This window comes from Ictalurus punctatus, chromosome 16 (assembly GCF_001660625.3).
Source record: "Ictalurus punctatus breed USDA103 chromosome 16, Coco_2.0, whole genome shotgun sequence".
In the NCBI taxonomy this organism is placed as follows: domain Eukaryota; kingdom Metazoa; phylum Chordata; class Actinopteri; order Siluriformes; family Ictaluridae; genus Ictalurus; species Ictalurus punctatus.
This window is the reverse complement of record NC_030431.2, coordinates 6,970,387-6,985,000: the sequence shown is the minus strand read 5'-3', so window position 1 is coordinate 6,985,000 and position 14,614 is coordinate 6,970,387. Positions and strand designations below refer to the sequence as shown.

The window sequence follows — 14,614 nt, the reverse complement described above, 5'->3', positions numbered from 1 at the left end:
ATCAAAATGATAAAAAATAAATTAATTAATTAATTAATAATAATAAGGAGCTTGTACCTGCTGCTGAGGAAGCAACGCTCGATGACTTTAATCATAAATGCCGCAGCATCCTTTTCACTCATGTTTGGATTGAACCTTTGTCTATAATACACAAACAACAATACATTTTTAAACATTTATTTAGACAGTAATAAGAGCACTGGCTTATTGCAGTTTATGTTCAAAACTCATCCTTGTATCAGTGGATAATCTCACCAAGTCTGTGCTAAACAGAAAGGTTAGCTGGCAAAAGGAATGACTGGCCAATCAACAATCAGAGTTTGGACAAACGTTTGTGAGATTGGTGTGTGATAAATGCTCGTCGTCAAGCTAATCAAACAGCTGACTGGATATTTCTCTGTGCCGTCAACTTGGGATGGTAGTTATAACCTTCAACTTGCGACTTGGATAAGCAAGTTACAAGCCACTGATTAGGTAAGCCTGAACAAAGTGTTCGAAAGAGGGCTGCGATATTTGCTGTTGAAATAAATGTATATGTATAATAAATGTATAAACGTATATTTCAATAAAATCTCAAACATGTTACCTGGTGAAATAAATAGACTTTTGACTGTAAGTGCAATAAGTGTTGCCAGCTTTCTTTCACAAAAATGGTAAGGATATTGGTCAAAAACATAAAATAACTGAGACTTTCCTTTGAATAATTTCAAACCCCCCAGTTACTACCACCCACGAGAACCCGGACAGCACCTAAGCCCTCTAAAAACCTAGCGAAAACCCTGCATACTGAAAATCCTTTCCAGGCATTCCTGCAAGAGTACATGCTACGTATCCAAAAAGCGTTTTTCTTCACAGCTCGAGTGTTGGCACCAAAAGAATATAATAAAAGACTAAAAATGGATGTACCTAGCGCGTACCATTTTGCAAACCTGTGTGCATAATAGTGATGTATGGAATTGTAATCATGAGACTCAAGTATTTGGGCCAATTGTGAAAATGCCCCAAGTACTGTTTGCCTTTACTCTTCTAGACCTTATGTAGCAATGATTTATAATCTCACTATTGAGTGCACCCTGCATGAAAGGATGAGTTCCCATTAGAGTCTCAAAGTTTCTTCATGTCAATTCTGGCTCTCTCATTAGAGCTCTAAACCTACATCCAGATTTCGGTAAAGCTGCTTTGTGACAATGTCTGCTGCTAAAAGACACACGTAACATACTTGAGCAGTTTTATGGTCTGTCCTCTGAAGCATGGAAGGCCAGTATCCAGCATCAAGGTCACCAATGACACCACAGAATCCATATATGGCCTTTTATTAGCCAGAAAGACAGACAGGAAAAGAGGTTAGAACACAAATATGAAAGCTTTTTTTTTGCAATCAAAATAATTCAAACCCCCTTGCAAATCAGGTTTATTGTCAAAATGTACAGACTTTCAGCTGTTTGCAATAACAAATCAAACAAAAGCAATTGAAATGGTTGAACACAACGAATGCTTCAAGTGCTTTTCCCAAATTCAACTGAAAATGCAACTTATAATGACTTCTCCAGTTTCTAAATTATTCAACCCCTTCATGGAAAGCATCTTTAGTACTTAGTAGGGCACTCTTTTGCTGTTATGACCTGCTGCAAACGAGATACATAGCTTCTGGCAGCGTTTCTGAGGAATCTTAGTCCATTCCTCATAAGAAATGGCCTCCAGTTCAGTAATATTCTAAATTTCTCCCACCTCAATAAAATCAGACTGAACTCTAACCCTGTGTCCTGGCCTTACACCTTATCCCTCATCATCAAATATTTATGAGGCACACATCTCACCTTACAGCAAGATATCCACGCACGCACATCTCCATGAACCACTTAAACGGAGTGGCCTCCATTTTGCCCCCCATGATCATCACCATCTCGTCGGTCAGCTTGATGTCCGGCTCCCAGCCCAGGTTTCCACCCGGAGAGCTCTCGAACATAAAGCCAAAATCTACAACCACAAAAAAAAAGAACTAATTCTTCAAAACCACAAAAACCATCAATTTCAGGAATAAAACACATCAGGGGGTGCTGTTATAGGAAAATAATCAATGATGGCGTGGCGTGATGACATTTCCAACATAAAGCTGATTTTTTCCCTATAACAGCATGTTTCTCTTTTACCACACCAATTTTCCAACAATTACATTTATTATTATTTGTTAAAGAACATTTATCAATTTATCATTTTTTACCATTTATAGTTACATTGACAGTTGAGGTCATACGCCTTGCAGAAATTGAATTTTTTTAAATAAACGAGATCATAAATATTGCATGTTGTTTTGTTATTTAGTACTGTTCTGAATAAGCTATTTCACATAACAGATGTTTACATATAGTCCACAAGACACAATAATAACTAAATTTACACATATCAACCAGTTTAAAAGTTTACACACCCTTGATTCTTAATACTGTGTGTCGTTACCTGAATGATCCATGTTAATGTATTTATGTTTTGTGAGAGTTGTTCATGAGTCCCTTGTTTGTCCTGAGCGGTTAAACTGCCCACTGTTCTTCAGAAAAGACCTCCAGTTCCTGCACATTCTTTACTTTTCCAGCATCTTCTGCATATTTGACCCCTTTCCAGCAGAGACTATATGATTTTAAGATCTTTTCACACTGAGGACGACTGAGGGACTCGTACACAACTATTACAAAAGGTGCAAACATCCACTGATGCTCAAGAAGGCAACACGATACATTAAGAGATAGGGGGTGTACGATTTTCAACAGGATGATCAGTGTAAATTGTTATTATTATTGTTTCTTTTTTTATTTTAGTACTCCTTCCACAAATGTTAAATAAATCTCCTTAGCGAAAGACTCATATCAACGACTCTAAGTTTTTCTTTGTTAGTTAATATTTCTAATCTGTTAGACCATGAATTATGTGGAGCTATATAAGTCCTACTGACAGAGATGCTGTTATAGAAAATTAATCAGCACCTTCTGACCAATCAGTGGTTTCACTGTGAATTCAAGAAAGAAATAATACATTTTAATTAAACACAATTTAAAAGTGAAACATCCATCCATCTTCTATACCACTTATCCTTCACGGTCACGGGAAAAACTGGAGCCTATCCCAGGGAGCATCAGGCACAAGGCGGGGTACACCCTGGACAGGGTGCATACTCACATACACACTCACACACCCATTCATACACTACGGACACTTTGGAAATGACAGTCAGCCTACCATGCATGTCTTTGGACTGGGGGAGGAAACCGGAGTACAAGGAGGAAACCCCCACAGCACAGGGAGTGCATGCAAACTCCGCACACACAGGGCCATGGTGGGAATTGAACCCCCGACCCTGGAGGTGTGAGGCGAACATGCTAACCACTAAGACACCGTGCACTAGTGTATCAGCGCAGCACTGTCCCCCCCCCCCCTTTTTTTTTGTTGAAGTACATATACACAAAGGGTTCCAAAAAAACTGAGACCACATTAAACATCTTAGAAAAATAGAAAAAAATTCACTAGTGTGCTCAGACTTTTGGATTTCACTGTATATATGTATTCTTTTAATCAAATTTGAAATACAGTCATTTTTTTATTATTATTATTATTTACTTCAAGCATTATTGTGGTATTTGAGAATAATCATGTTTTGGTAAGTCTCCAACCTGCTTTAGAAGCAATAGTATTATTTCTATATTTTGCAGGAACATTTATATATGTTCTATCTGTTCTTATAGGTTTTTTTTTATTACAATTTGTTGCGAAAGTAAAAAAAATTTTGTTGTTGAAAAAAAAAAAAAGCACTCAACATTAAAGTTTTTGGCCTTGTGTTTTAGAAATCAGAGATAAACACACCGATGTGAATCAGATGGCCCTTGCTGTCCAGCATGATGTTTCCGTTGTGCCGGTCTTTGATCTGCAGCAGGAAGAGGAGCAGGCTGTAGGCAGCCATGCTGCGGATGAAATTATATCGCGCCTGGTGGACACAAGAGCACAGGCAGTGCATTAGGACACCTGGTTGTAAATTTAAGGGAACAGACATCAGACAGGATAGCATGCGATTTAAACATTTTTACAGCTATAGAATAAATTTACATTTATTCACTTGCCAGATACATGTTTCCAAAGCTATTTAGAACTGAGGCAGAATCAAATCCATTAATATAAATGAGCAGTTGAGGGTTAAGAGCCCAACAGTGGCTTTCTGGCAGCCCTGTTATTTTATCCTACAATGTTCCAGTCACTATCACACACCATTAATCACAAAGCTACAACCGCACATAACACATGTAGCACTGCATGACTCTATAGTATACAGCTGTGAATAAGTATAACTCATAATTGCACTATCCGTGTGTCATCCAGAAAAAGAAGGTTCTCTTTTGAGTCTGGTTCCTCTCAAGGGTTCTTCCTCATTGAAAAAACTCCTCTCAAGGAGTTTTTTCTTGCCACCATTGACTCTGGCTTGATCATTAGGGACAAGTTTGTATCTATATCCAGATTTCTGTAAAGCTGCTTTGTGACGACGTCCTATCCATGTTCTAAGTGCTATACAAATAAACTGAATTGAACTGAATTCATAACATTAAAAAAATGTTAAAAAAATAACATGGATTACTTTGCGTTATGCCACAGCACTGCTGAACAGTCATTCTGATTAGTTAGAACGCGTTGATAAATTTTCTATCACGGTTCTGACAGTAGTTCCGGCTGCAACGTTTACATTAATGTGCTTATTGTAATATAACAGTATAATAGCAGTAGTACACAGCGAATTTTATGTGTGATGATCCACATAAACATATTCAGAAATTGGTGTTGATACAGTGGTGTTTTCTGTGATAACATTTATTTTGCATTTTTAGAAAGAGTCTCCAGTGTTAGTCCTTTGAAACCGTTAAAAACTTAACCAAGTTTTCCGACACAGGTTTTGAGCTTTTTCTCGAAAACATAACAACCTACATTTTTGCCCCAGTGAGGGAAAAAAGTATTTGATCCCCTGCTGATTTTGTATGTTTGCCCACTGACAAAGAAATGATCAATTTATAATTTTAATGGTAGATTTATTTGAACAGTGAGAGACAGAATAACAACAAGAAAATCCAGAAAACCGCATGTCAAAAATGTTATAATTGATTTGCATTTTAATGAGGGAAATAAGTATTTGACCCCTCTGCAAAACATGACTTAATACTTAGTGGCAAAACCCTTGTTGGCAATCACAGAGGTCAGACGTTTCTTGTAGTTGGCCACCAGGTTTGCACACATCTCAGGAGGGATTTTGTCCCACTCCTCTTTGCAGATCTTCTCCAAATCATTAAGGTTTCGAGGCTGACGTTTGGCAACTCGAACCTTCAGCTCCCTCCACAGATTTTCTATGGGATTAAGGTCTGGAGACTGGCTAGGCCACTCCAGGACCTTAATGTGCTTCTTCTTGAGCCACTCCTTTGTTGCCTTGGCCGTGTGTTTTGGGTCATTGTCATGCTGGAATACCCATCCACGACCCATTTTCAGGGAAAATGAGGGAAGCAGGCTGAGGGAAGGAGGTTCTCACCCAAGATTTGACGGTACATGGCCCCGTCCATCGTCTCTTTGATGCGGTGAAGTTGTCCTGTCCCCAAAGCATAATGTTTCCACCTCCATGTTTGACGGTGGGGATGGTGTTCTTGGGGTCATAGGCAGCATTCCTCCTCCTCCAAACACGGCGAGTTGAGTTGATGCCAAAGAGCTCCATTTTGGTCTCATCTGACCACAACACTTTCACCCAGTTGTCCTCTGAATCATTCAGATGTTCATTGGCAAACTTCAGACGGGCATGTATATGTGCTTTCTTGAGCAGGGGGACCTTGCGGGCGCTGCAAGATTTCAGTCCTTCACGGCGTAGTGTGTTACCAATTGTTTTCTTGGTGACTATGGTCCCAGCTGCCTTGAGATCATTGACAAGATCCTCCCGTGTAGTTCTGGGCTGATTCCTCACTGTTCTCATGATCACTGCAACTCCACGAGGTGAGATCTTGCATGGAGCCCCAGGCCGAGGGAGATTGACAGTTCTTTTGTGTTTCTTCCATTTGCGAATAATCGCACCAACTGTTGTCACCTTCTCACCAAGCTGCTTGGCAATGGTCGTGTAGCCCATTCCAGACTTGTAGACTTGTGTAGGTCTACAATCTTGTCCCTGACATCCTTGGAGAGCTCTTTGGTCTTGGCCATGGTGGAGATTTTGGAATCTGATTGATTGATTGATTGCTTATGTGGACAAGTGTCTTTTATACAGGTAACAAACTGAGATTAGGAGAACTCCCTTTAAGAGTGTGCTCCTAATCTCAGCTCATTACCTGTATAAAAGACACCTGGGAGCCAGAAATCTTTCTGATTGAGAATTGTTATTCTGTCTCTCACTGTTCAAATAAATCTACCATTAAAATTATAGACTGATCATTTCTTTGTCAGTGGGCAAACGTACAAAATCAGCAGGGGATCAAATACTTTTTTCCCTCACTGTGTGTATATATATATATATATATATATATATATATATATATATATATATATATATATATATATATATATATATATATATATATATATACACACACACACACACATATATTTTATTTAATTTTTTTCAAAGGAAACAAACAAGCGTTAGTTTTGAAATACGTTACCTTCTGGAAAGCCAGAGTGGACTCGTCGCCATACTTGTTTCTAAAGTAGTCATACATGCCGAAGTCGGTCTGCCTGCCCAGCTGATCACGAGACTTACAGTCCGGGATACACTCAATTACACCACACTGGAAGAAAAAAACAGTGCTTTTTATACACACACACACACACACACACACACACACACACATTCTCTGCTTTATTTATTTGTATTCTTGAACAGTGAGTTCTGCACCTGATTTTCAACTTCATGTACTAATCGCGACATTTCTTCTTAAAATATTCTCTTCAATTATCCCTGGTTTCTATCACCACTCTTTATATATTTATTTCTGCATTTATTTAAAAAAGTATATTCAAATCAAAAGCCAAGGGAACTTTATAAGCCAACGATAAACTAAGCAAAACTGTCAGACAATAGCTAAGATCCTAACAGTGATTAGTGTGTGTTATGCAGTGAAACTCACTCCAGGGGCCGTAGCAACAACCCTGTATGGGAACACAAACAGGTCGAGCCCCACTAGCTCGAATATGTTCTTAAAGAGCCCAATGATCTGTAGTGCCAGCATGTCCTATCACAAGAGATAAGGTTTATCATCAAAAATGATCATCATCATTGTATTCAAAAAAGCAGTGGCCTTAAAATATTTGGAAGATGACTTGCCTGCCTGCAGTCGTCTCCTACTTTAAAAATGGCCGCTTGCCAGCAGACCTTCTGAGCGGCTTCAGAGTTTTCTTCGCCGTCATCTACAGAATCGCTGAGGGATCGCAGACCTGGAATGAACACGGTATACACTTATGCAATGATCAATAAGTTGTGCTGAAGAGTATTTTGTGTGATTATCTGGATTTATGTTGAAAATAAAAGAACGTCTAAAGACAACAGATTCTGGAGCTACACGTAAATACAGCTGTGATTAGTTGATGACGTCATTTTTATGTTTCTCATTATGGCTAAACACATACTTCTTTGAATAATTCCTTACAAAATGTACCAACACAAACAAATCTAATGCTGAAAATGTTGATGATCCTGGATGTGTCGTTTTGTGCCGTATAAACGATTTAAAGACTATCGAAAGTTAAGCGTATTGTGTATTCACCTTTCCGTCTATAAAGCTTGATACGCACACTATTACTTTCACAGCAGAGTCTACAAACATTCGGCTGAAGGGCTTCTGAAATCTCATAGCTATGGCAATGACGGTATTTAAATTCAAATCAAATAGCAGACCTGGGAAAGGATCATGTGACTATAATATTTAGTCAATACAATATAATTAATTGGAGAAAAAAAAAGTTTAACTCCTTTTTTAAATTCCATGATTATGTCAGACCTGCACAAAACAGTGAATAGACAGAGAAAAAATAAATAAATAAAAGAGTGCGAGAGGAATATACAACAAACCTTCTTTCTCAAGCTCACTCACTCCACATCGCTTGACTTTGAACTTTGCCAGATAAGGAGCTTTGGCAGCACTGCAAAATACAAGCAAATGAATTTCACAGAAATGTCCTGACACATGAAGCGTGCGACAGTCTGAGAAAACCCTATTCGGCATTTTCTACTATTTATAGTTCTGAAAACTACAAACCTTCCTGAATTGAAATTATATTTCTCTTTTGCATCTTAACCACAAGCCTCAACTTGTTCAAATCTGGTTACAGCCATTAACCAGATTCCATTTTCAATCACATTTCGGCATCTGATGTCTGATCACAAGCTGAAATGATTCAGGTTACGTCCATTTCACTACGAGACGCATGTAGCTATGAACAACCTGATCAAGCCTGACATTCTCTTTGAGGAAATCACGCTTAGCTAGCAAAAGTTTAGAAATCTTTAGGCAGACTGACCACTTTTACAGCTGCATTTGTAAAACTGGCTCATTACCTCCTGACATATATTTATAGTTACTACAAATTCAGGGGTCAAAGTATGTGAAATTCAATTCCCATGATATAAGGATGTGCTTTTTTTTTTAAACACATTATCATCTATTCTATATACAAACTGACTCTGAAATATAGAATAACACATTCCTAGAAGTACTAACAAAAACTATTCAACTATTGTAGTTGATTGTACCACTGTAGCACAATTATGAGTCTCCCATCTCTCTTGTCTTTGCACTCCATCTCCAAACATTTGGTTGTTGTTGGGTTTTGTTTTTTTTAGCATTTTTGTAGGCACATCTTTAGATTTGGCATCAATCACTGAATCACAATAAAAACCAAAACCTGAATGGTTTCTGAAAAGCTTTCAGATGCAAGTCTGACTTGTATCAAACGAGCAGACAGAATTTTACCAATGTTTCAGCACTACAAGATGCAAATCTACGTATGCTGCCCAGAAGTGCGTGTGGAACGCAGGCAACAGCTAATCCACGGGTCTGCTGTGAATTCTAGTAGCGTCAAAATGTTGAGTAATATATCTCAGTATTTTTTTTGCGAGAATTCAGCCATAACCATAGATATCTGACTGATATCTTTTCTCAATCCGCCATACAAATATTGAGCACTACAATTAGCTGTGCTATTACAGTAATGATGTATCTCATTTTCTTTACGGTTTCAGAGACCTCACCTCTGCATGGGAGTTCCTGACTCATAGTCAATATCCAGAACAATGGCTTCAGGATTGCTTGGTAAGTAGCAGCCTGGAAGAGTGAACAGAACAAAAAGTAGGTCATAAACCCAAAATTTAAAAAATAAAAATAAAAATAAGGGTACTTGGACAAAAGCACAAAATGAACATGTTCTGGAAATTAACACTCACCTGGCTGAACTTTGATATCAGACAAGGCTTTGAGGCAAGCTCTTTTCCTCTCCTCGCCTTTAGGAACCGGCCTGACAAGAAGAAAACAGCACAACATGAATCCCGGAACAACAGAGAAGTTCTCTTATTACTAACTGGTATTTGAGAACATACTTAATAATGGCAGAGACATTGGTGATCTTGTTGAAGAAGTCAAACTCGCGCTGGTAGAAGTCTTTAGCTGGGCCAGACAGAGAGCTTGTGATCTCCTCCATCATCTGTTCCAGCAGCTCTCCAATGTCCGCTGTGTACAGGGGGGGGAAATAAAAAAGATTGTTAACACCTACGTTGTCTTTAATACAACTAACAGACCAACTACAAGCTTGTAAATCAGAATATCCTATGCAAAGTATTTCACCTCAAAGATTTGTCTGAACATTGTTAATAACAGTGAATGAAAACCAACAGAGGTCAGTTGAGATTCTGCTTAAAAACATATCTGCTCCATGAGCTACTACACCTGAGAAATGGTACATGTGGCTGCCTATGTTATTAATAAATAGCTACTGATATATTAAATAGGCTATAACTATAATGTTACATACAGAAATTGACCAATGTAATCATCATTGGTACTACTTGGGATTAATTATCATTTCCTCTGGTTTTGATCACTCTCCAGTTACTCACGGTCTTTCTGGTGACCCTCCTCATCCAGGTAGATGTTGGTCTTCATGTTCCAAATGAACTGATGTGCAAGCAGCTGGGATTTCTGTGCAGCCCACAGTATGTATTCGCGCACATACCCCATCTGTCACAGAGGACCGAAAAACACGCATCATGAGACATGAGAAAACACTGTCCTGTGTGTCATTAGGAAAACTGTGCAATGAGCCAAAGCTTCCTACCTTGTCATACCGGAGTGCTTGCACAATTTGTGGAATGTAGAACAGAATTGCATCCTAGCAGAGAGGGGAAAAAAAAGAAAACGTATGATGTTAACTGACATTACAGGACACTTTCATGCCAACAGCATATATTATCAAACATAGTGGCTAAACTATATAGCTAGGAGTATGTGGCCACCTGACCATCACTCCATATATGGGCGTTCACCAAACTGTTGCCACAAATTTGTAAGCACACAATTGTCTAGAATGTCTTTGTATGCTGTAACACTAAGATTTCCCATCACTGGAACTAAAGGGTCCCTTGTGCACAAATTGAGGTCCATAAAGACATGGTTTGTTAAGGTTGGTGTGGAAGAACTCGAGTGGCCTGCACAGAACCCTGACCTCAACCTCACTGACCAGCGTCGGGATGAAATGGAACGCTAACTGTGCACCAGGCCTCCTGACCTAACATCTTTGCCCCACCTCAGTAAAGCTCTTGTGGCTGAATGAGCACAATTCCCCACAGCTATGCTCCAAAATCTAGTGGAAAGCCTTCCCAGAAGACTGGAGTCTGTTATAGCAGCAAAGGGAACTAAACCTGCGTTAACATCCATGGCGTTATAATGGACACATATGGGTTTGATGAGAAGGTGTCCATATACATTTGGCCATATAGTGTTTTTTGAACGGCACAATTTATAAGCAACCAGCTGCATGTATAAAAACAAAAAGTACATCTCATCTCTTTTGTACACTTAACCGATTTTAATTTCTCCACCAGATTTCTTTTGATAGCAAGCAGAAAAATGTTCAGGTGATCAGTTAGTCAGACCATCGAGCTGAACATATCAACTACTTTGACTGTCACACAGAGCTTTCGACATACTGTTTTGATGTAAGCCAGAGGCTCATGAATTCACAAGTCAAAGTTCATGCAGATAAAGTCCGCTACCAGAAGCAAATCCACCTCCTTCATGTCCCGTGTCCTTTCCCCTTCGGTGATTTCCCTTTTCCGCAAGAATGAAGACTATATTGCGCATCAAGCCAAAGGGGAAGTTAAATTTGATTTAAGAAGATGCATGAATCTCCAGCCACTCTAGCTCTGATTATTAATAAATCCATAACACTTAAGTACAGATTACATTTTCATTTTGATGATTTATAATTATAACGCGCAATATACTCTTGTTAAGCTAGCATTATGCTACTGAAGTCATGTGTGTCCTTTATGTTAACACATGAGATCACATTTTCCAGAAAGTGTTTCATTGTTCCAGCAGATATATTCTCTTTAAAAGTAATTCGAGTTACTTTCGATCTATATACAGCAATTCGCTACACAGGCAACTGCAGATTGATTTGAGACATCCTGCAATTACATATTATTGTAAGGCATGTTTCTGCTCACCACTTCTCTTACTGCACTTAAATTAATTAATTAAATTGTGTCATAACAAAAAATAAAACCTAACATAAATATCCCATTAATTTCTAACTCCAAATTAGAAATAAAGCATTCTGGACATGGCTACTGGTACGTACTGGAGGGAAAGAGCGCAGCACTTTGACTCCGTACTGGGCGGTAAGGGGGTGAGGAGGGTACATGCTGGAGAAATACGACAGGCCAGTTGGGGGGTCAGCAGGGGCCCAACACAGGATGTGGCTCAGTTCGGGCGAGTCAGCATCAATGGTGTGCCATGTCACCAGGAACTGTCGATTGAGAGTAATATAATTTAAAAAAGAAGCGTAAGCAGTGTGTAAATCAACAAATCACAATCATACATGTTAAATACTACAAATGGCTTAAACAATGAGTGCAAGTTTTATATCTAATCACACATTGCTCAGGTGTCACCCCCCCCCCACCCCCCACTCCCCCACTTTTCTTTTATATTTATGACCATCTGTTCCAAATGAAAGGGAACATCCTTTCTTTTCTTTTTCCCCCATGAAAGTATCTCACCTTAACTGCCTCTGGGACATCGCTGACAGCGCCAGGGTCCAGCCGAACCAGCCGGGTCACTTCAGCAACAATGGCCTCTGTGTTTTTGAACCTGAAAAACAGGCCGTAAAAAGGTCAACTACATAATAGCGTTACAAACCTGGATGACAATATTTACAATGTTTAAGCTGTTTTATTCTTGATGAGATCGACAGTTGCGATCAAAATTATTCAACCCCCATTGCAAATCAGGTTTATTGTCAAAATGTACAGACTTTCAGTTGTTTGCGATGAACAAAACAAACAAAAGCAATTGAAATAGTTCAACACAACGAATGCTTCGAGTGGTTTCCCCAAATTCAACTGAAAATGCAACTTATAATGATTTCTCCAGTTTCAAAATTATTCAACCCCTTCATGGCAAGCAACTGTATCTAAAATGATCAAAACGCTCTTAATGTTCTGCTATACTGGTACAATGCTGACCTAAAAACACCCCTACAACAACGAAATATTTACAACAAACAACATTAAAAAGAAAAAACATTTGAAGTGAAAATCAGAGAAATCAGTATTAATAGAACAAAAAAAATTGTGTAGATAATTTAACTGAGCAAATAAATCATCATGGAGTGTTTGTATGTCAGTAAATGTCCTCTTTTAATCACTTATTTTCACTCACTCGCAGCTTATTTTCAGGATTTTTAGCTCATTTTAAATTCCAACAAGGTCATCACCAATTCCCCCCACTGTCTAGAGACTGACTACAGAATGACAGATACCTAGGAAGTGTGAAAGCTACTAACATATGCTTCCTTGAACTATGTGAAGACAGTTATTGCATCTTTTCTGATTCACATGGCAGCTGGGAGCTCATACACATTGATTAGAGTCGTTTTGATCGACAGGTAAGAGAGTATTGTAATCTCTCCCACCTAGAGAGAACGGTGGGATAATAATGCTCTCTCTCGGACTGTGGCATCATCAGGGTGCAAACTCATAATCTCTGAGTGATGGAGCTAACACTTCTGTTGTGCCACAATGAACAATACTCTTTATACACAAAGTCTTAATATTGTCTTACTACTTCTGTCTTATTTATTCAGTTTTTTGGATTGTTTGTTTTGTTTTTATTTCTCCCCAATTTGACAACCCCCACCCACTAGCTAACACTATCCCCCCCATCAAATGACCGCTACCAACCAGGGAAGGGCGCAGGCCAACATGTGCTTCCTCTGAGGCATGTGAACCCAACCTCTGCATCTTTCCGAACTGCTGCTCATGCTACATCACAAGGCAGCATAACATACTCAGAGGAAAGTGCGAGCCACCATCATGTGCATACACGGGTTGACAGACACCTTTGACTGGCTAGCGTCACTGTGACTGACAGGGGAGAGACAGAATGCTGTTCCTAACACCCAGAGAACATGGATGAAAAGATGTGGCCTCGGCAGGATTCAAACTCGCAGTCTCCTGACGGTAGGGCAAACGTGTTTCTGTTACGCCACTCTGTTGCAGACTATGCTCAAACTATTGTTTATTACTCAGTTGCTACACAGAAACTAATGGATTAATAGAATGTGATTATGAGAGTAGACTAAGGTTTAAAAAGTTTAAAGGGTTCGAATGTAATAATCTTGTGTTGTACAGGTATCATAAATGAATTTTTAACACACAATACAAACTGCATGGGTACCTGGATGGGAGATGCAAGGCAAGGTAGGGAGAGATACTCCAGGCCAGGTTGACATTGTCCTTCCATTGTTTCTCACTCAGAGTGATATACTTGGACCTCCAATTAGCAATACTGGTCTCTACGGACTGTTCTGTAAAGATGGCCAGCTCCTGGGCAGACAGTGGGTTGTACCACGTGGTCAGACGCTCAATCTCACTTGCCTGGATGGGAAAAGATGGAGAGAATACGAGGCTGAGAGCTCCACTAGCTTAAGAAAGTAAGTGTGATAGCATGGCTAAAGCCCCGCAGTTAACTTTCTCAATCAGCTTTCTCTGAATTGCAAATAAGAAAAGTGAAAATTAAGACTGGATTAAAGCAAAACAGAGGCTTACCAGTAAAGCCAGTAGTAGTGTTCTGCGCTTCATGTAGTACTTGTGCAGCTGAGTGCCTCTATTACTCTTCTTTGATATTCCTGTGGTGAATAAAGAAGGAAAGGGAAAATTATTGGAATACAGTGGCCTTGAACAACGAAAAAACAGTGCATTAAAGCTACAGTCTTGGGTTGTTACAGCGAGAAAGTATAATCATGAGCACAAAATCTAATCACTGTACTTATCATGGTATTAAACAGGAAAAGTATCCAAAGACAGATACAATCGTTTTTGCTTTGTTTTTTAATCCTA

The 14,614-nt window shown here is 39.1% G+C and overlaps 1 protein-coding gene across 4 annotated transcripts in view; it reads right to left on the bottom strand.

Moving 5' to 3' along the window:
• The window catches only part of pi4kaa (phosphatidylinositol 4-kinase, catalytic, alpha a), a 50,936-nt gene that overhangs the window by 1,495 nt on the left and 34,827 nt on the right, over positions 1–14,614 (bottom strand). For all 4 annotated transcript variants that reach the window (XM_047160891.2, XM_017489244.3, XM_017489243.3 and 1 more), the window contains 17 exons: positions 14,324–14,403; positions 13,953–14,152; positions 12,275–12,365; positions 11,854–12,021; positions 10,327–10,380; positions 10,109–10,229; positions 9,593–9,722; positions 9,440–9,510; positions 9,248–9,320; positions 8,069–8,139; positions 7,325–7,434; positions 7,128–7,232; positions 6,663–6,788; positions 3,853–3,973; positions 1,818–1,977; positions 1,220–1,309; positions 58–141 (listed from right to left, as the gene is read on the bottom strand). In XM_047160891.2, the coding sequence (XP_047016847.1) occupies positions 58–141; positions 1,220–1,309; positions 1,818–1,977; positions 3,853–3,973; positions 6,663–6,788; positions 7,128–7,232; positions 7,325–7,434; positions 8,069–8,139; positions 9,248–9,320; positions 9,440–9,510; positions 9,593–9,722; positions 10,109–10,229; positions 10,327–10,380; positions 11,854–12,021; positions 12,275–12,365; positions 13,953–14,152; positions 14,324–14,403 (1,855 nt within the window). The remainder of the gene's footprint in view (positions 1–57; positions 142–1,219; positions 1,310–1,817; positions 1,978–3,852; positions 3,974–6,662; positions 6,789–7,127; positions 7,233–7,324; positions 7,435–8,068; positions 8,140–9,247; positions 9,321–9,439; positions 9,511–9,592; positions 9,723–10,108; positions 10,230–10,326; positions 10,381–11,853; positions 12,022–12,274; positions 12,366–13,952; positions 14,153–14,323; positions 14,404–14,614) is intronic.